The sequence below is a fragment of the Sciurus carolinensis genome, chromosome 3 (assembly GCF_902686445.1).
Source record: "Sciurus carolinensis chromosome 3, mSciCar1.2, whole genome shotgun sequence".
Lineage (NCBI taxonomy): Eukaryota > Metazoa > Chordata > Mammalia > Rodentia > Sciuridae > Sciurus > Sciurus carolinensis.
Window position 1 is genome coordinate 139,100,266 of NC_062215.1, and position 21,846 is coordinate 139,122,111.

The window sequence follows — 21,846 nt, forward strand, 5'->3', positions numbered from 1 at the left end:
CTCTCCTCTTCAAGGAGTCCTGAATTGTCATTTTAGACCCACCTCAAATATTACCAACGCTGCAACTTATGATTGCAGGTACCTCTACCATGGTGCTTGCCACACTGCTTCATAAATGTTTGTTTGTACTCTGTCTCCATTCCAGATTGAAAACTCTTTGAACACAAGAGTTTTATATATATTCTCTTCACTTTGTATTTTCAGTGGTCAATTAGGAGCCTGATGTTAAAAATCCATGCAATGGAATGAATATCCAGTTAACAAGTATCTGTGGAGTAGTTACCCAGTGTACCTCAAAGAAAATTATATGAGCCCTACTTTTAAGAACTCCAGCCAGGTGCAGTGGCTCATTCATAATCCCTTTTACTGAAAGGCTGAGGCAAGAGGATCACAAGTTTGAGGTCACCCTGGGTAATTTAGTGAGACTGCCTCAAGATAAAAATCTAAAAGGGGCCAGGGGTATATGTCAGTGGTAGGTGCTTGCCAGGCAAATGTGAGGTCCTGGGTTCAATCCCCAGTACAGAGAGAATCAGAGACAGAGACAGAGAAATCCCAACTGTCATTTGGAATAAAAATCATACCCCACTACACACAAAGTAATTTTTCCATCAAGAAGCACTAGACTCTGGAATAAACCTCATGGAAAATCAGAACCATTGTGGACTCAGTTATTAAATTGTTAAAGAAGATTTAATGAAAAAGGAAGCACAATCTAAATGGTCTTGGATAAGGTAAAGGTTAAAGGAAGAGGCACAAAATGATTCATGGATGAAATTTCAGTTGATCATATTGGATTGGTGTGATATGCTTGGGATGAAGAATTATGCCACACACCATCCACCTCTGTTGCCTATCTCAAACTGTACCACCACCACAACAAATAATCTCGCTAACTAATTCACATTTCATCTTAAATGGCACAACATGTAGGTCTCTCAACCTTTGAATTATGAATTTGCAATATTGGCATCAGGTAATTACTTCAGAGGAATTTGGTTATGAGGTAAATTGGGGAAATAAATGTGGGAATATTAACAGTTTGGCTGCCATCCCTGTGCAGCAAAATGGCACCAAAGACTGAACCCTCGACGCCTCAACTCCAAACTCTTTCAGAGTTACCCAAGGCAGCTGCGTGCTCCTCTCAGGTCTTAGGCTATGGTCATTTCTTTACTTCTCTTTGTGTGTGGTGCACAGAGGGGAAGGAAGAGGAGTGAACTGAGAAAGCAGCGTGGTTTAGGGGATAAGATCTGGCAGGTTCGGAAAGCTCAGTGTAAAAAGCAACGTGTTTTTTCCTCCTTTGGTATTGCAAAATGTGTTTTTAATCTCCCACACCTCATGTAAACAAATCTCATTTCACTGAATACCCAGACATCAGAACAGGACTGCACAGGCTGGACAAGAAAGATTCCACCCTTGGTTCCATTTTCAGGGCATTTTCAGTTCTAATACATTTTGACTCACGCACACTCAAATGTCCTATGAGAAAGAGGCTGCAGTGGAGTGGAGCAGAACATGGAAGATGTGGGTTACACTTGCACACGTCCCCTCACCCACTGAGTTTCAAACTCTCACTCACAGAGTCATTGCCATGGTCTGTGAAGAGCGCTTATAAGTGGTGGGATTACTAACCACAGAGTTAACAGAGTTAGCACCACAATTAGAAAGACCTGTTAACTCTGTGGTGTTCTCATAGAAAAAAAAAAAAGAAAAAAAAAAAAGTCTTTTCTATTACAAGACAAGATTGCCGATGCCTATTTTCCTCTACTTCACTCACTTTTGAGGAATAGCCATAAAATTTCATAAAAACTTGAAAACCCAAATAGAGGATGTGTGAGCTTCATGGACTGTAAACATAGCAAGTACTTATTCAATATTTGTTGATGGAATTAAAAATCTGTAAAATATTTATAAAGACATTACTCAGTACAAAATGACACAATAAGTAGAAAAATGAAGAGGTGGGTTCATTTACAATTCAGCAAATGACAACAAAAAGAAAAACACAATAAAACTTTAAGATGAGAAATGGTTAATTGATGGAAAGAAGGATATTTATATTGACTTTTTAAAAGTTCCATTCGCCAATAAGATATTACCCTGTACTTCCATTCCTTACAACATAGTATCAATATGTACAAAGCAAAACCTTCTAGAAGTTCAGGAGAGATGGCAAATCTATATAATAGACAAGGACAGGAGACTTCAGGGCAATGAAACTGTCTAGTAGGATTTGGTAATGGTGGACACATTGACATTACACATTTCTCAAAACCCAAGGAATTATGCTGCATCAAGAGCAAAGCTGAATGTAATCTTGGACTTTAAATTAATGATAATGCATCAATATTAGTCCATCAGTTGCAACATATACCCATCATGCTTCTACCTAGCAATGAGAACACCACTAACTCTGTTACACAAGGGGCAAAGGCAAGGGGAAAGGCCATGAACCTACCATCCTTTAGTTCTCTGTTCTAGTGTTGTTGGACTCCATCTCTGCAAGTAAACAAGGCACGTAACACACACCCACCCTCCCACTTACCATGTGTTTGAAATTTCATGAAAAATAAACACTGAGTAATAACAGGTTACTCAGCACAAACTTTTAAATGATAATTCAATTTTTTACCCTTAAATCTGATTTGAAAATAATGTAAAAGTACATATTTGATTTTTTAAATGAATTTAAGACTCATACATCCAAATATTTTGAAAAAGTAGAATACATTCTCACCTGAAGGACTTTCCTAATTCTTTTGAGGTTGTGTATCAAGAGCAGGTTCTTCTCTTTGGAAACACGACCTAACTGATCATCTAGTTGTATCAACAAGTTTTGAAGAAGAATTGTTGCCATGGTTTCATTGTTAGAAGCTGCCTCCCTAAAAAATAAAAGTGCTATTACACAACAGGAAACAACTTGATAAAATGTCTGCTTTTTTACTGTATGAATTTTAAAGGGATAGATCTATTCAACAGTGATAGTTTTAGAGGTTTTTAAAAATAAATTTGTACACATGAAAAGATGTTCAACATCACTATCAAAACTATAGTTAAGATGCCACTTTACATTCATCCTGAAAAAAAAAAAGAAAAAGAAAAAAGGCAGCACAAAACAGATAATAGGTGTTGCCAAGGATATTGTGAAGTGGAAACCCTTGTGCACTGGTGGTAAGAATGTAAAATGTGCAGCTGCTATGGAAAAGAACATGGCAATTATTCAAAATATTAAACATAAAATTACCAGATGATCCAACAATATTATATTTGGGAATATACTCAAAAAGAATTGAAACCAAGAATTTGAACAGATATTTGCATACACAAATGTCCATTGAAAGATGAGTTGATCCAACAAAAGGCGATAGATACATACAAGGCAATATTATTCTGCCTCAAAAATGAAGGAAATTCTGGCACATGTGACAACATGGATGAATCTTAAAAACATTCAGTGAAATAAGTCAGTCACAAAAAGACAAATATTATGTGACTCATGTAAAGTACCTGGAGAGCCAAATTCACAGACAGAAGATAGCATAGCAGTTGCCAGGGACCGATAATGGGAGTTATTGTTTAGTGAGTGCAGAGTTTCAGTTTGGGAAGATGAAAACATTTTACAGATGGAGGGATTTAATGCTACTAAACTGTACACTTAAAAGTGGTAAAGCGATAAATTTTATATTGTATATATTTTGCTGCAATAAAAAATGTTAACAAAAGCAAAAAATCAAATTGTTTAAGGTGAATAGAGCTTCCAAGAATATAAATTGGTCAATTTCATTTAAGAGCAGCTTTTCTGAGGTCTCAGGAAGGTCTTGGGTGTTATTTGATTTTAAGTTGCTCCAAGTCTAATAGGATACAAGGAGTAACTACTGAGTATGTTATTTGTCTTCAGGTTACTCTAAGTCCAATAGGGTAGAGGGAACAAGGGGCAGGGAAGCAGCTTTTTGAACATATAAATTCATAAAGACAGCTGAGGACAGGAGAGGGTGTTTTGGAGATGGGGAGTGGGACAGGAGTTCTTCAAAATAATATTTATTTATATTGAATCTGTGATGAAAGATTGATAACTTTTAAATTTTTATCAATTTTAGATTTAATTTATCAAATTTAGATTTTTAGATTCACTTCTTATTTTTTTAATACATAAAAAATTGGGGGTTGGCTTACAAAAAATCAAAACACTAAACCCATTAAGTTTTCATCTACAGTGGCTGAAACCAGAAAGAACGATGACTCCCCTCTTTTGAGAAGGTCTTCTAAATCCTTAAAGAAACTCGTTACCTGAAAAGAATGCATCTACTAAATCAAAAGAGGGCCACAGACTAAATCCACGCAGAGCATAGAGCCTCTGTACATCAACTTCTAGGGAAAAAAATGTTTGATCCTACCAGTCTTGATTTTCAATCCACTGGGCCAGCAAATGTCGTATTTCCATAGGAAAGTTGTCATCATAGAATTGATCTACTTGCTCCAAAAACTTGATTTCTAACTGTTGGACTTGATTCCACTGAGTCATGCTGTAAAAGAAGGGGGGAAATTAGAGTTTTAAAATGTTGTTGATAGCTATGGTCCATGTTTTCTTCTTTCCTTTAGGGTTTAGTCAGACTGTGTTATCCATTAGTTAAGTAACCGGAGAAAAATTTCTCTTCTTTCATGGTCACTCAAAGACAGAGAGAAAATGCTTTTGAGTGGAATATACAGCAATTCCTCTTAGTGTGTCAAAAGGTATCCATAACAAAGGAAATAGTCTTCTTCTGCCCCCAAACCACATCCTTCCTTGTTCTAACATGACCTTCTGTTCTACCTTCTCCCCCTCCCCAAAATACCCCTCTTCCTGCCCCCGACTTTCTACATGCATCTGTAGGGTCTGCATGCTCCTTCCCTGACCTTGTTCCCCTCTATACCATTAGACTCAAAGTAACATGAAGTCAAATAACACACTCAACTCCCAAGGCCTTCTAAGGCTTTATTTGGGGGGAACTAGTCCCTGCACCAAAGTTTCCTTTACATGGAAATGCTCCTAGAGCCAGTTTGATGTTCTTGATTTCTAGTCTAGTTCTGTCATAGCATTCAGAAGAATGTATATGTTTTTATGGGTTCCAGCAATTCAAAGTTCAAAATATTTATGAACCAATAAATATTTTTATTTCTCCCTGTGGTGATCACTATGGCTGGGCAAAGCATTTAATGTCTACCTTTAATTTGTCTCTGATGTCTATCTGACAGTGGTTAAACTCTCAAGTTACTGAAGGAGGGAGAAACTACACTTGATAAATATTGATTGCCTGTCAAAAGAATGTGTTCCCCCAACATAAATCCACTCTGGTCAATGTAGAAGCTAACTCAGGAAAATTAGTAGGACATATTTCCTAAATCAGGAAAATTAATATGACATTGTCTCCTTGAAATTACAGTATTTTAGTTTTTTCAGAGTCAGAATTCTTATTGTTTGGTTGGTAATACTAATTCAAAGTAAAAAAAAAAAAATCTTTACAAGATTAATCACTAGAGTATTTCAACAAAACACGAAGGTAGGTTAAGACTTCTTTTTGCTTATAGAACATTTATGATAATCAATTTCACATAATTCTTCAGTTTTCAAATGGAACGATTCTGAGAACCTTTCCCTTGAGCTCCCAGTAAATGACCAAAAATGTATAGAAAGAAAATTGTTGCAGATGTTTTGATAAAGAGAAATCAAGTGGGAAAGAAAATAATCTTTAATTTGCATATGATTTTGTATTTATGAAGTCCTTTTCCATTACAATTCTAAGAATATTGTAAATGCTCAGGAAAGGCTTGTTAGATGAAGAGTGAATGGCACTCATGCTATTGTTATCAATTGAGTAGGTGGATAGTAAGCATTACCTCCACTTTAAAAATGACAAAAACCTGAGGGCCAAATAGGGGAACTGAAGCCTGCCCAAGATGCACATCAACTAAGGATAAACCTGAGGTCTCCCCCTGCCAAACTGTCTAATTATTGGGTATCTATATATATTCCACACAAAATTGGAACATTTGTTTCCACACTATTATCAACATTATCCTGCTATAGCTATCAATTTATTCTAGTTAATGATAACCAAGAATACTAGCTGAAAATAACGTTACAATTTTAATAACTATCGTCAAATCCTTACTCTAATTTGGATTAGAGTAAGTCTGTTTTCTAAGAATTAATCTATCTTAAATTACTCCAAAGATCTTAGCCTTCCTTCTGAAGTAGGAAGAACTAAACTGGAGGCTGAAAGGGGAGACATAAGACGGTTTTCTCAGTTGCAGGAATAATAAAGTGATAATTGCCTTTAGACCCCCTTCAGCAACGACTCTTCCCTTTCACTCTCTCAGGGCTAATTCTCCTGTTCCCTGACAACTGTATACATTCCTTCTGAAAACTGGTTGCCTGTCTGTTCCCTTGGGACATTCTGTTCCACCATCTGGGAGCTAGTGGTACTGAGTTGACTCTTTGACCTGTAGCTTGCAAAGGAGATGACCTGCCCTGAAAGATCACTTGCACTTACTTATCAAAGCCATAGTCACTGCTTACCCGTGCTGGAGGATTTCTTCTGAAACCCAGGTATGCCAGTCTCATCAATCTCATGCTAGACATCACAGCTCTAGACGCTGGCTAGGAAAGTCAAGCGGGACCCCTTCTCTGCACCCTGCACACACATCATCTGCATCAGCCACACTCTTCCCACTCGCTGCTCAGAGTCACCGGGGCGCAAGGCCTTGGTAAGGAAGAGCCGCGCCAGAGAGCATCTGTGAATCTCCCAGTGGGACCCTTATTTTTCTAATCACCCGTCCTCAGATAAGTTAAATGAAGCAACTGTCAACACACCAAGTGCAAAGCTGGGCTTCAGCAGCATCCTGTGTATTTCCTCCTTGGGAGGGGCCCCACGAAGATTAGGTCTGCCCTGCTTACCTGGTTTGCTCTCGGCCCAGGTCCCAGGCAGTGCTCAAGTCTAAGGTCAGAATTGCCCCTCACGGTCCTCAGGACACAGCCACTGACACCATCATCAGTAGGGGATTTGCATTTCTCCACCCACTTGAGGCTTTCCTGTGCGTCAGTGTTTGAATCTCTGGGACTTTACTTGTGTTGGTTCCCACCCACTCTCTATTCTAGAAATGCTAAAAAGCGAAAGAGTCAGGCTAAAGTCCCTTTGCAGGGCGTTGTCTTCTCTCTTATCCCTCCTAACCACTCCCGTGGGATGACAGAAGTTTCAAGGTGGGGGTTACACACTCTTACTCTCCCTCCCCACAGTGGTTTCCTCAGACAGTCCAAGATCCTCTGGAAACTTACCTGGAGCCAAACTCTTGGCTCTCTATCTTCCCAGTATCAGACTCCACTCACCCAAGTGAGCCAGCCCTTGGGATGGAACCAAGAGGTAGCCAGGATCAACACACCAAACTCATAAACCTCCCTGAATTACAATTCCAGCAGAGTTTGCTCAGTTGGAGGAGGTCAGCCTGACCCAGAGGTTTGGGCCAACTCCTGTGCAGGTCACCAGTGTCTGACCTCACCGGACAGCATCCTCTTACTCTTCCTGAGTAGCCCGGTACCTGGTAGCTGCAGTGTGTTTTTCTCCCTTTGTGACATGGGCTGTTCTAGAATCACAGAGCTGGAGGGAGCCTGGGTTCCATCTGGTTCTAAATTCTGTTTCATATCTGAGTCTTATGGCCAGTGTGACCCAAGTTACTCAATAAGTTAACTCCTGAGCCCAGATAAGAGTCTGTTTTTATTCACACATCAGTCGTCTTTTTAGTTCATTTCCTTAGAATTAAATATTAACCCCTTGACATGAGAATTCTATAAAAGTTCAATAAAGACACAAGTAAGCAAAGGAAGATAAACAGACCAAAAGAAAGGTAGAAAGCACATACCTAGAGCAATATACCAAGATAAAAGGCTTGCTTTACCCTCCCTATGACCAGCCATCATACAGGTATATGCCCTCTGGGCTCTTCTCCTTTCCTGGTGATGTTATGATCATGTGATTAACTCCCCCCGCCCCCACTCCCTGCACCTACCATAAGTCAGTTGACCCTGAACTTAGCTTTCCATATCACTCAGGCACAGGTCAGCCTGGTCCTGGTTGCTTGCCCACTGACAGTTTCCAGGACTTTGTTTTGCTCTTGTCCCCACATGAAAATAGTGTCTAATTCAGGTATAAGTTGCTGGATGAACTCTCATTATTTTCTGGGGAAGTGGTTGCTATCCTCAGGAAAAAAGTTCAATTTGTGGAACTCAAAGTTCAGTTCAGTTTGGCTCCAACCTGTCCAGGAAACTTTTCTCTATCACAGGAGCCCATAATGCAACACAGACCAGTCATCTCTGCTGCCTACTTTCACCTGTCATCTCACTACTGAGTCTCCCTTCAACTGGAATTCCTTCCCCCAAGGTGCCCACTTTTTGAAATCCTGCCCTTGGTAAAGACTTCACCAAAGACCCAAATCCATAGTAACTTTCCCCTGCTCTGAATTCCTTTCATACTTCTTGCCTAAACCAGTGCTGTTCAAGAGAAATAAAATGTAAACCACATGTATGATTTTAAATTTTTGAAAAGCCACATTAAAACAGAAAAAAGGAACAGGTAAAATTAATTTTAATACAATGAATAAACCAATATATACAAGAATATTAACATTTGAGCATATAATCAATATAAAAATTAATGAGATACCTGCATTTCTTATTTCATACTAAGTTTCTGAAGTTGGGTGTATATGTAGCAATTTTGGTGTGTAACACATTTCACTGTGGACTAGCTACTTTTCAAGTACTTAAAAGTCACATGTGATTAGTGGCTGCCTTATTGGACAGCACAGATCTAGACCACTCATTTGGTTATTTTCCCTTCCTGCCTTGAGTTAGTCACATTGGTTTTTCATGTCCCTATCATCATTGCATTTAACTGTTGAGTGCCTACAATACAGAGCAGAGGGTTTGTTCTATTTTTCCTTAAGGGCCTCACTTTGGGGACTCCCCCACCTATTTTCAAACTGGTCTCAAGAAACCTTCATAATTTTTAAAAATTGTTGACAACTCCTCCCAATTTTTGTGTATTTCTGTTCTATGAAATTTTTATTCACTCTATTAAAACTTAAATCTAGAAATGTTTGACTATTCACTTAGAATTACAATAATATGCCTATCATGTGTTAAACATGATTTGTAAAAAAAAAAAAAAAAAGTACATCTTCCAACACACACACACAAATTATAAGAGTGGCATTGATTTATACTTTTAAAAATCCATTAATAACCGACTTGAGAGAATGCAGCTGAATTTTCATGTCTGTCTCTCTATTTAATCTGTTGTAAAATATTACTTCGGTTGAAATGTTTGAGGAAACTCCAGACTATGTAGTTGGAAAAGGAAAAACTATTCTAATGGCCTTGTCAGATAACGTGGTTATTCTTCTTTGATACCACACTCTAATTCAACAATTGCTAGTTTCTTAAGGGTTGCCTGCATTGTGGAATTTGAAATCTTATCAATCAACTTTATGCATACAGTTACATTAAAATCTACTGGTGTTTCTTTTATTTTGAGTGGAACTTTTGCCCACAGATGGCTTTGTGGCACATTGGCCATTTGGAAAATATTGGCCCACTGAATTGTGCAGATTTTCTTAGTGCTGTCACATCTCATCATGCAAGAGCAGAAATTTACATTAGATAATATCATCACTGATCTCATTAGTCAAGCATTCTAAGTATTGGGAAGCTGTCAAGTTTATGGTTGATGAATACAGGTTTTCCAAGTTCTAATTTTTACTTGAAAGGTCTGATTTTATTGTTGACAACATATATTGCCAGTTCTCCTTGAAGGGACAGGCTCACTTGAGACTCAGGATCATACGGTGTTTTTCCTTGAGGTGCCACATACTGCTATATGTGTACTTCCCTTTCATCACACAGAATATTAAAAAGCATGTACTCAAGGTCTGAGGTTTAGTGAAAGTGATCATTTTTACCACTTTATCAACCATGTTCTGAAGCCGAACTGGCATTTTAAAAAATTTAAGTATGTAATGGTAGAGAATAAGACAACTGCAAGTCTAATTTGGTGTTACTGCCTTACTTCATGTGAAGGCATCAATGGTTTAACACATTGTTTTAGTACCACTGATGCAAATATGAATAGAGTGAAAAAACAAAATCATATTAGTATTATTATAACAAATTTCTAACCTTGCAGACCCCTCCAAAAGATCTTGGGAACCACTCACAGGGATCGGAAGATAATAGACATATCCCATCCACTGTGGTTTACCCAGGGATGGACATCACAAGGGAATCTCTGCCCAAGTGAACACTCTTTGTCTGGGTTGAAGCATCTACTTTGAACCTCTGTCTTTCTGTTTCATGAACTGAGCCAAATATCTGTGCTTCTCTTTCTTACAGTCAACCCTGAAGACCCAGGACCTGAATTTCTTGGCCCTACCCTGGTCCTCATCTACCAGTCCCTGAGTCAAAGACAAAACAGTACAAAGTAAAACAAACCAACCCATCCACCAAGTGTTAAAATGAATTCCCCTATCTTTTTTTTTCCTTTGCAGTACTGGGGATCAAACGCAGGGCTTTGTGCTTGCAAGGCAAGCACCCTACCAACTGAGCTATCTCCCCACCCCGAATTCCCCTGTCTTGAAGGCCCCACAGATTTCTCTCTTTCTTATAGTCTCCCAATTTCCTTGGTTAGAAATCTCATACGTAATTTTTTGTTGTCTCATCTTAAGAGAAATTCCAGATTACAAGCTTCCAGAAAAGCAGATTCTAGTTCTGGTATGCCAATTTCTAATCGTACAAGGTTGAACCCCGAATTCCCAGCCCATAAAGATGGGGATACTATATCCCACATAAAATTTCTGGGACGATCCAAAGATCTAATGTAATGAGAGAAGGGAAAATAATCAATAGTAGCTGTTAGTAATAGAATAATAATCAAGTTGTGAAGAACTTTGGAATCACCAGGTTAACCCTCCACTTTTCTTTCTCTTTCCCGCTCATTGTACAGGTGTGCAAATGGCGAAGAAGAGAGGGCAGGAGAGGGAGGTGGGTTCACACTCAGGTAAGTAGCTGAGCGGATTCCAAGGCAGTTCTTCTGACAGTGCTTTCCCATGATGCCAACTCAGCAGAGCTGCTTATGTTGGTGGCAGAGATAGGAGGAGGCGGAGAATATGGCTCTCACTGCCAATGAGAGAAGAAAGCCAGCTCTACCTTCTCCCAGTTCTTACACATAAAGTAGAAACATTTGTTCGTTTTCATGCGTGGGGAAGAAAGTCTCCAAACTTCCTGGGGAAACCCAGCGAGTTGAACCTGGATGCTTGACAGACACAATATGTCCACACCTAATTAGACATTGAATTCCCCAGGAGTATGTGCTAGTACCAAATGAATGGTACAGCAAAGACTACTAGGACGAGACAGTCTGGGGTGGGTCACATAAGTTCATCTGTATTCAGACTGCTGATGCTCCATCAGAGCAAGGACAAGGTCTTGTACAAAAGGTTTAAATTCTCAATTTCCTCCAGTCTAGTTCCCAATGTCTGTGCTCCCTCTACTGCCACCTACAAAACACTGCATTCTTTCAAATATTAGTAATGGCACTTCCTGGGCTCTGCTCAAAGGCAGACTTGGGCTGAAAACATGACACTCATTGATTTATGGGATCTACACAGCACTGTGTAGGATTAAGTATTGTTCTCTCCAATACACAGATGGGAGACAGAAGTTTAGTGAGTTTAATGAGGCTAATCACAGGTAAGGTATGGATTCAGGATTGAAACTGTCTGACTCCAGAAGCAACACTTTACTAAAAATCATATCTGCTCTTATGAGAAAAACAATAAATTGCTCAGGGAGATTTGGCAGAGGTAAGTTTAATGATTTAAAAATAAATTCCAGGATAGAAACTCCCTGCATAGCTTATTGTTTAGACATGATGCATATACTCCAATTCTCCTGCTTGTTTTTGCTGTCTGGACAGTTGGGCATGCATTTAAAAGTTCCCAACATATCATGTCACATTGTCAACAGAGTTTCAAAACATTTGGCAAGTTATGTGGCTCTATAGCATCTGTTTATACTATTCCATAAGGAGACAGTTTCTACTGAGCCACAAATTGCAAAATAGGATAGGATATTTGAATTATAGACTCTACCCCCAAAGTTGTTTGATCAGTTAAACAGCCCTTAACCACCTTATTAAATTTTATGTATTTATTCACGTATTGGTCTCTTTCAGAACTGAATATGTGGAGGGTCAGGACTAAATGCTATTTTACTTCATTTGTCAGTGTCCAGATCAGTGCCTAGCATACAGCAGGTGTTCCATAAATGTTTACTGGACAGATGGAAGAACTGATGGAGCATTCTATTACCATAGTCTATCCTCCCTGGGGAGGGTTTTTAGTGACTTGCCTTGTCCAGGTCCTTCATCCCCAACAACACTCACTGTCTTTGATAATTATATCCTACACGTATATGTTTATAACTATGCAAAATTGATAGAATTACTGCTGACATCAACTATATTCAAATACTAAATTAGGAAGAATAGAGGTTATCTTTTAATATCTCTCTCTCTCTCTCTCTCTCTCTCTCTCTCTCTCTCTCTCTCCTCCATTTCTCTTTCTCTCCCTCATTCTTTCTCTTCCTATCTAATATATTTTAGGAAGATAAGTATCTTACTTAGGAAAATACCTTGGTTAAGTAGCTTACGATGTTAGAAGATCGGAGAAGGTGAAAGAGAACTAAAGAACTCTGAAGACTTAAATAGAAATTTGGAGAGCAGAACAAATAGGAAAGAAAAGAGGAAAGGGAAAGGAAGAGGAAAATATTAAAGGAGTTGAAAATGGGGGAGACAAGGAAACAGAAAAGAAAATGGTACGAAACTTGCATTTAAAAAGGGTAGGATATACTCCATGTATGTATGATATGTCAAAATGCATTCTACTGTCATGTATAACTAGAAAGAATAAATAAAAAATTTTAAAAAAAAATTAAAAAAAAAGTATTGAAGTCAGTGAAAATTTTCTGGTGGTGTCTAAGCACCCATGTCTAATGATCCATATCAAGGTAGTTATGTCTCCCCTGGCTTCATGAATGCCAGTGTTGCTTTTGTGTGTGTGGTAGTGGCATTAAAGAAAATTAAAGGAAGGAGAATTTTTAAAAAGTGTTATCTTTTCATGTATGGGGTCTTTGATTTCTTTCAACAATATACACATATTGTGCATATTTTTCAGATTTATTCTGATATACCCTCTCACTCTCTGGTGCAATTGTAAAAGATATTGCTAAAAATTATAAGCTCCAGTTGTTTGTTGCAATTAACTTTTGTACACTGACATTGTATTATCTTGCCCAACTCTTCCATTAGTTCCAGAAGTTTCCTTTGGAATTGTTCACATACACAGTCATGTTATCAGTGAATAAAGATGTCTCATTTCTTCCTTTCTAAACTGTATACTTTTTCTTTTTCTTACCTTATTGCACTAGCTAGGATTTCCCATGCAGTGTTGGGTAAGAATGACAAGAGAAAACATCCTTGCCTTGTTCTTCATCTTGGAGGAAAGCGTTCAGTCTCTCACCACTAAGTATAATGTTAGCTGCAAGTTTTTTGTATATGTTCTTTATTAGGTTAAGAAAGTTTACGTCCATTACTATTTTTGAGTTATTATCATTAACAAATGAAATGTGGAATTTTGTAAAAAAAAAAAAAAAATTAGCATCTTAGTCTGTAAATATGATGAATTGTATTGACTTTCAAATGTTAAACTAGTCTTGCATCCCTGGACTAAACCCCACTTGCTTGTAAGGTATTATTCTTTTTACATATTGCCAGATTTTATTTGTTATTTTTTAAAAAGGAGTTGGTTATCTATTTTCCTGAGAGATGTTGGTATGTAGTTTTCCCCTCTTACAGTGTCTGTGACTTTGCTGGTCTCAGAATGAGTTGGGAAGTTATTTTCCTCCTCAAGTTCCTGAAAGAAACTGTGTAAAATTGGTATTTGAGAGAATTCACCAGCAAAGTCATCTGTGTGGGAATTTTGTGGAAAAAAATTTTAACTACAAATTTGTTTATTAAATTGGACGTAGGAATATTTAGGTTATCTGCTTTCTCTTGAGTGAGCTTGCTAGTTTGGCTTTCAAAGGATTTATCCATTTCACCTAAGATGTTATAAAATTATGCTTAATATTCCCTTTTAATTCTTTAAGATTTGTAAAATTTATAATAATGTCACCTCGTTCACCCCTGATTTTGGCAAATAATGTCTTTTTTTCCAGAACAATCTAACTAGAAATAAGAAGTGAATATTTGAAGCAAATTTCTTGTAGGTAGTATGTAATTGGGTCTCGCTTTTTTGTCCAATTCAACAATTTTTTTTTTCTGGTATGAGGATTAAACCCTGGGGTGCTCTACCATTGAGCAACATCCCCAGAACCCTTCCCACCGACCTTTTTTAAAATTTTTGAGATAGGGTCTCACTAAGTTATGATCCTCCTCCTGCCTCAGTCTCTCTGATAGCTAGCACAGATTACAGGTATGCACCAATGTGACCAGCTCTCAGTTTGACAATTTCTGCCTTCATCATATATTATGAGATTTCTCCACTCCAGATGTTGTAAATATAGACTATGCCTGGCCTTGTGTGAGTTTCAGAAATTGCTCCATCTGCTCGTTTGAAATGTTCTGCCCTTCCCCAGCTTTAGGTAGCTGCTTCCACACATGCACCCATCAGTACTCAGCTGAAGAGTCAAGAGGCTTGCTGTCTCCTTTCTGGTATTCTGCCTTGGGAATTCTAGCCGCTTCTACCGCCCCCCCCCCCACCCCCTAATTCTCAATTTTGTCTCCTCAGCTCTGAGAGATTGTCAGGCTGTTTGGGTTCCCTCGTTCTGTGCTAAATTTTGGAAACTTTCTTGAAAGCTTGGGCAATCACAATGAGTGCCTCATTTGTTCACTTCTCTTGGGGATCATTTCTCTTACACCGCTTTTTTTTTTTTTTTTTTTTTTCCAATCTCTGAAAAGTACTGTTTCATGTTTTGTTTGTTTAGTTGCTTAAGATGAAAAAGTAGATTCACCTCTGGAATGCTTGCCAGAGTCAGCAAAACAAAACAAGACTCAAAGTTAAATTCGAACATCGGATCAATAATGAATTTTGTTTTACTGTACATAGGACATGTATTTATTGTATATGTCTGAAATTCAACTTTAAATGGGTTTCCTGGATTTGATCTGCATTCCTAATCCTTGTTCCATTCATCATGAACGAAAGAGTAGAAGCATCCAGAGACTCTTAGGTCTGGAGTGGTACACTTGTTTGGACATCCATTCAACGCAGTATGAAATATTTACTGAGCCTATACATCAGGCTCATCACAAAAAGGATGATTTAGGGTTGAACTGGCAAAGAAGTGTATAAGCAAACAAAGCCAACAAGTGCTCAGATGAACGACAACGCCAAGAATAAATGCCTCAGAAATTCAGAAGAATAACCAAGATACACTGGAGTCAGGAAAAACCAGGATATAAGATGAACCACAGCAACAACTAAAAGTGAAGGTTAGAAGAACTGTTTTTACATGGGGGAGGACAGTAGGTTCCACCCATGGAAAGAAAGCGAGGCTCTGATAAAAGACTAAACTTGGTATCCTTCCAGTGAGAAAAAGAGCCTGAACACAAGGTGTTAAGGAGGACACTGAACAAGGTTAGTGAGTACTAAGATCTCTGAGGATGCTCATCAGGTGTGGATGGATGCATGGAGGCTGAAATCCACACTGTGCTCCGATTTTCAAGCTGTAAATCTTGGTTCAGGGCTGCATCTGATCAGAGGAATGAGTTTTCCAGTGCTAAGTTTCCTTGGGGGACACAGAATCTTCTTTCTGAGCAGTCACGGTATGATTACTTCTGAAACTGACCGGGCTTCCTCAGTGCTGGAGTCACTTGTGTGAGACGTCATCTCTGAGCCATGAGCCTTTCTGTGCCAGGCTTTTGTGAATAAGAGGGTGGGAAGGGACAGGATGAAATTTGGTTTTATGGTTGGAGGGGGCAAAGTCAGTGACGACAAGATGGAGCCAAAAGGGCTTCAGATGAGTATTTTGAGAGAACTCTTCTCAAGTTCAGCACAGCACCCTGTGGTCTGAATATCAACAGAAAGTCATTCAGTGAACAGTGGCCTCTAAATCAAGCACTGTGAATTCAAAAGTCCTCCTGGGGCAGGAAGATGATGAGGCCAGTGGAGAATCTAACAGGCAGCTGCAAATCTGAACTTTTAAGGAAAAATGCCTGAATTTCAATTGTTTACATAATTCAAAAACACTTAAAACACATACACATCAAAATATAGTGTAGACTTATACTATTCAGAACCAAATAATACACACCTGTAAGGATGACTGATGCCAACTTTCTTTGTTGTAAGTAGTATTTCCCAGCCTACTGTCTCTACATACTATCTCTAGTATCTACTGGGGAGTCTCAAAAAATGGAGAGGGGAGAAAGGGGAGAACCAAGTTAAATGTTGCCCTTTATAGCAAAAAGAGTGAATATAAACACTTTGGAGGATATGAATTGAAAGACCTACCTTCTCTTTCATCACTCATCGGTTTGATGATCTAAAGGAATGAGGCAATACAAAGCAGACTTAACTGGTTGGGACAATTGTTTGGGTTTAGTTTTATCATCAAAATTTCAAACAGGATCATTATCACTGAAGACAGTGAGAGTTGTTGTAACCAATCTTCACAGAGAAGGCCTTATACAATCATTACCAACTTGGAATTCCTTGCTACAAGAAAAAAAAAAAATCCCCAAAGAAAATAGCTACCTGGAACTCACACCAAAATAGTGGAAGTCCACCATGAGAAGAGTATTGCATTTTTTCTTCCTTGTATAGAAACGACCAGTAACTGTGCAATCTAAGAACAAACTAAAAGAAACTAAACTCAGTTAAATTGAATGCTTCCACAGAAGACAAAATTATGTCTGTAGCTCCCTCGGGTGGAAAATAATGAATTCTCTCTTAAAAATTAAGGTCAGTGTTTTCTCTCTCTAGAATTTCTCTAGAATTGTTGATTTCGCAGAATCAGATGATCACTGATGAACTGGCATGAACAATCTTTTCTACTTAACTAATGCCTCTAATAATCCTTCCACGTGGATCGCCAAGTTCTTGGATTGCTAACTTGCATAAATGGGGACTAGTCCTATACACAATTGAAGAAAATGGTTTTAAACAAAAAAGTGCCATTTTAAGACTAGTCGGTTCTATGACATAAATCATTAGTGCTGGTCCAGTTGTTTTCCTTTGCCAGTTCCAAAGGCTAGAACACTAAACAAGCACCAGAGGGTGCCATTCTCACATGAAAACCAACTCACAGAGCAACCAGAGATGGAGGCTTCTTTTTATTTATCCGGGAATTCCTTTTACATTTAAACAAGATGAGTATTATTCTCTAGCATTTTGTCCTCTGTGATTGTATAATGGCTTGTCCCTGGGACATTACAGCTTTTATTGTATTAATAAACTAAACCCCAACTAAATCAACTTGCTCTATGACTATGGCAAATGTATGGGTTGTCCTGCACATGGGGATGGAAGTCGGAGGGAAGAACAGAGGAATGTGGACAATAATGCTTAATATCAAGGGATTGTGAGGATTCGTCCTAGGCTTGTTTAACCTGCATACCTGAATGGTGACATTGGTCAGATTCTTAACCTAGAAGAGACCTGAGTCAGGTATTTAGTTCATTTAGATAAAATCTTTGTGTCTGAGATATTCAAGTATGTCAAGCTTACACAGTGTGGTGATGTCAAATGTAGTTCAGGGGTCTCTTGCCTGCCTATAAGGCACAATACCCTCCTGAAAAACACACCATCTAAAAAAGATGGTGAATTTGCATAGCAAAGTCCCCCAGACAAATAACTGCTACTTTTAAGTCCTTTCTTTATGGAGATTCTAGACTCACCACTGCTTGTTCATTGGTTGGTTTTCCTAGAAAACTTTCTCTAATACTCCATTTCATGTCTAAAATAAAGGTATTCATTTCCCCACTACTCCAAGGGATAGAAAAATCCACAAGGAAATCATATAGGCATTAGTCATTTTTACGAAGTATTTCTAGGTATATAAAAACTATATTAATAAAAACCGTTGGTACTAAGATCCATGATAGTGTACCAAAGAGCTCTCGGTTCAGGCTCCTTTTAGAGGGCGTTCAGTTTTCAGATTCTCTCGGGGTGGAGAAGCAAGTCATGTCCGGCCCTGTCTGAAGCAGTCAATCAGTGGGAACATGAAACTGAGACATAACTGACTGCACAGTGAACTTGCACTGTAAGTGTATGGTCCTCTTGCCCAGGCTCTGCAATACAGCCCCTCTGTAAACAAGATGTCTGGCTTAACTAGGATAGCCATTAAACATATTTAAACTAAAACAAACTAATATCATAGGGGCAGGTTGTGCTCCCTGTGTTTTTATTTCTAACTTCCTACACAATTCCCAGAAAATTTCACTGGATACTGCTTAATAATTTTAACAATGGGTTATGATACAGGGGTTGGCAAGGGGGAAGCAGTGAGGTCATCCAAGTCAACTGATTCTGCAAAGGCAGAATCTCCAGGTGGGGAATCTAACACTCCACTCAGGCCAAGCGCCAAGTGGGAGGAACCACGCTGACTCCGCCTTCTTCTCTAGCAACACCAAGCACGCCAGATCTGTTTTAGTTGGCTGCTCTCAGGCCCTACTTAATTTCCTTAAAGACAAGCCTCAGCACAGTGCTGCTTTTGCTTTGGAGATAATCAGGGGACTAGATGCTATCCGGTAAGAAGGTAATTACCTCTTGTAAACGATGCCTATATAAAACTCAAGGTCAGGTTACCTCTTAGAGCACCTTTATGAGACAAGGCCACGGTGGGATTTGGGGGTGGGTCACAGAGAGTCCTGTCTGGAGGGTCTTCACCCCTACTGTGTACCTGTGTATTCAGTCTTGTAAGTCATAGCTCAGAAAGAGCTATTGTTTCAGGTGTATTTACTCTCCTGATGGAGTTTACTCAATAGCACAGCTGGAACATTTGGTTTCTCACCCCCAGGCTTTGGTCTTTGTAATAACTGAAGGGCCTCCCTTGTTCCTGGATATATGTTCTCACATTTAAATTATTGTTGGTTCAAATTCTGGAAGTGGATTTTATAGTATTTGGGGACTGGGAAACTAGTACTCTCTAGAATGGCTGCCAGATTCCGGTTTTACTTTGGGGTTTGTTCAAGCACACAGAAATCTCAATCCGGTGACACTTGGTTCTTAAATGTGACCCATGCTTTGGATTCATGGCAGGACCCTGATGATCCATCAGGGCACTCAATCTCTCTAACTCACTCTGGAGCTGTGAGAGGTAAGGACCACGTAAGCCTGGAGCTCTCAGTGGCCTCTTCCCTTGTCCTTGGAAGATGCTTATTGAGGTAAATATAAGCCCCTGGAACTAGTCATATCTAAAGCTTTGTACCCTAGACTTCCTAGTTAACCTAGCAAATGAATTTCTTTCTTTCTTTTTCTTTTTTTTTTTTTTTTTTTTTTTTTGTCCTTAAGAAACTTATTTTGCATATGTGTCACAAGCAGCCGGCTATAGCCTGGTCAGTTTGGCATAAAATAGTACCACACTATGGACTAGAAATAAGAACCAAGAGCCCCAAAAGGAGTGGGAGTCTGACAGCAGATTGTTATAAAGACACTATTCAAACTTAGGAGTATGACTTACTTCCCAGAGTACTTGCTGAATTGGTTGAAGTTTTTGTAGGGTTACATCTGTTATTCTTTAACATTTCATGGAGGACTGAGGAAGTGCCAGCACCCTAGGAAAAGAGCCAACATAAAATGGTTGTGTAATAAAAGGGAAAAAGGGTTAGTACGAAAATTAAAGGCCCATAAGCTCAACTTTTATAGCAGGGAGAAAGAAATCACCACAGCAAATGAGTTATGTGTACAAAATAAGATACCAATTTTAGAAAAACTAAATCCTCCCCAATCAATGCAATATTTTTGTTGACAAATGATAGGTAAATTGCATCTGTGGATCAGAGCTGGGATCATAAGTACCTCAGAGGACCAGGTACATAGCCAAGCCCAAGAAACCATGGAAAGACTAGAGTCTGAAGGGAGAAGCAAGGGAGGGGAGATCAGCAGGGGACACACCCAGAATCAGGGGTCTTAAACGAAGGCAACTAAGATCATCCAAGATGGTATGCCGTTCTGTCTCTTAAAAATGAATTTTTAAGCATGGGCCTATAAAGATTGTTTGGTTTCTTTGAGATACTACTATTCTAAAGCCACTAGATGACTGCCATGAAGAATAGCATTTCTCCATTCTTCATTCCTTGACTCATGCATTCACCACTTATTAGATGTCTTACTATTGCAAGACAACTGACTCAGAGCGAAGAGAATAGAAGTGATGGACAGGTGTGTAGATGTGTCCCCAACAATGGTGCTGGAAAACATTTTAATCATGATCTGATTACTACTGCTTTTTCTATAAAAATTATTGAAAGAATAATAGTTAAGATGTAACTAAGTCCTAATTATCTCTTCCCCCTACTTAAAGATTTGGAATAAGCTGGCATGAAAATTAAAAGAAAATATAATGTCTTCAACAGTCCTTTTAATCACAACTTGGCTTCTTTTTTGCCTTCTTATACTTATTTTTTAAGTGTTATTCCAGCCTCGATTGAAGATCTCAGGTCCCTAAAGTACTTTTTACTTAGTGCTTTTTATAGTCTCAATATATTGCTGTTAAACAGTGCCCCGTTCTTACCAATAAAAAGTGCTATATTTTATCTGCAACTTTGTTTTTGTCATGGTCAGAAAAAAAGCAACAAAAAAAGACATAATAAAACATATGGAAAGATTATTTCAGTCTTTTCATTGTTCACTTCTATTTTCACTTTCCTTATAACTCAGTAAAATGCTATTCTTGAAAGCATGTTTCTACCTCACTCCCACTTTCAATGACTTTCCACTAAGGCACATGTTCTTTTGAAAGATAATAGAATGAAACAGACAGTATTACCCTATGAATATATATGATTACATGAATGGTGTGAATCTACACTGTGTTCAACCATAGAAATGAAAAGTTGTACCCCATTTGTGTACAGTGAATCAAAATGCAGTCTATAAAAATAAAAACATTTTAATAAAAAACTCATTAAATAAACTTCATTTGGAGATCTCTAATAATCTATATCTTAACTGAATTTTTTTCAGATTATTTATTTTTAATTGGTTATTTTTTAGTTATACACAACAATAGGACTCTTTCTGACATAATTATAAAAGCACAGATTACAATTTGTTCTAATTCAGTCCCCAGTACTTCCCCTTCTTCTCTTTTCCTCCCCCCAAACCCCATTCCCTTTCCTCTACTGAATTCTGCTATTTACTTATAGTTTTTTTATTTATTCTAATTAATTATACATGACTGTAGAATGCATTTGTGAATTTTGATACACCATACATATATGGAGTATGATTTCTGATTTTTCTGGTTGTATATGTTGTAGAATCACACCTGTTGTTCAGTCATGTATGTACATAGGGTAATGTCTGTTTCTTTCTACTATCCTTCCTACTCACATGCCCCCTCCCCTCCCTTCACTCCCTTCTACCTAATCTAAGGTAACTCTATTCTTCTCACCTCCCCACCCTTGTGAATTAGTTCCAAATATCAGAGAAAACATTTGGCCTTTGATTTTTCAGAATTGGTTTATTTCACTTAGCATGATATTTTTCAGCTCCATCCATTTACTGGCAAATGCCATATTCTTGCTTCTTACTTACAAA

The 21,846-nt window shown here is 38.3% G+C and overlaps 1 protein-coding gene across 3 annotated transcripts in view; it reads right to left on the minus strand.

Annotated features, from left to right (window-relative positions):
• The window catches only part of Stat4 (signal transducer and activator of transcription 4), a 91,521-nt gene extending 84,461 nt beyond the window's left edge, over positions 1 to 7,060 (minus strand). For 2 of the 3 annotated variants that reach the window (XM_047547120.1, XM_047547118.1), the window contains exons 1-3: positions 6,932 to 7,060; positions 4,392 to 4,520; positions 2,735 to 2,879 (exon numbers count right to left, since the gene is read on the minus strand). In XM_047547120.1, coding sequence (XP_047403076.1) covers positions 2,735 to 2,879; positions 4,392 to 4,519 — 273 coding nt within the window. In that variant the 5' untranslated portion in view covers position 4,520; positions 6,932 to 7,060. Of the gene's footprint in view, positions 1 to 2,734; positions 2,880 to 4,391; positions 4,521 to 6,553; positions 6,802 to 6,931 lie in introns of those variants that run through there. The other variant, XM_047547119.1, reaches the window with a different exon arrangement.
• Positions 7,061 to 21,846: the final 14,786 nt, after the last annotated feature.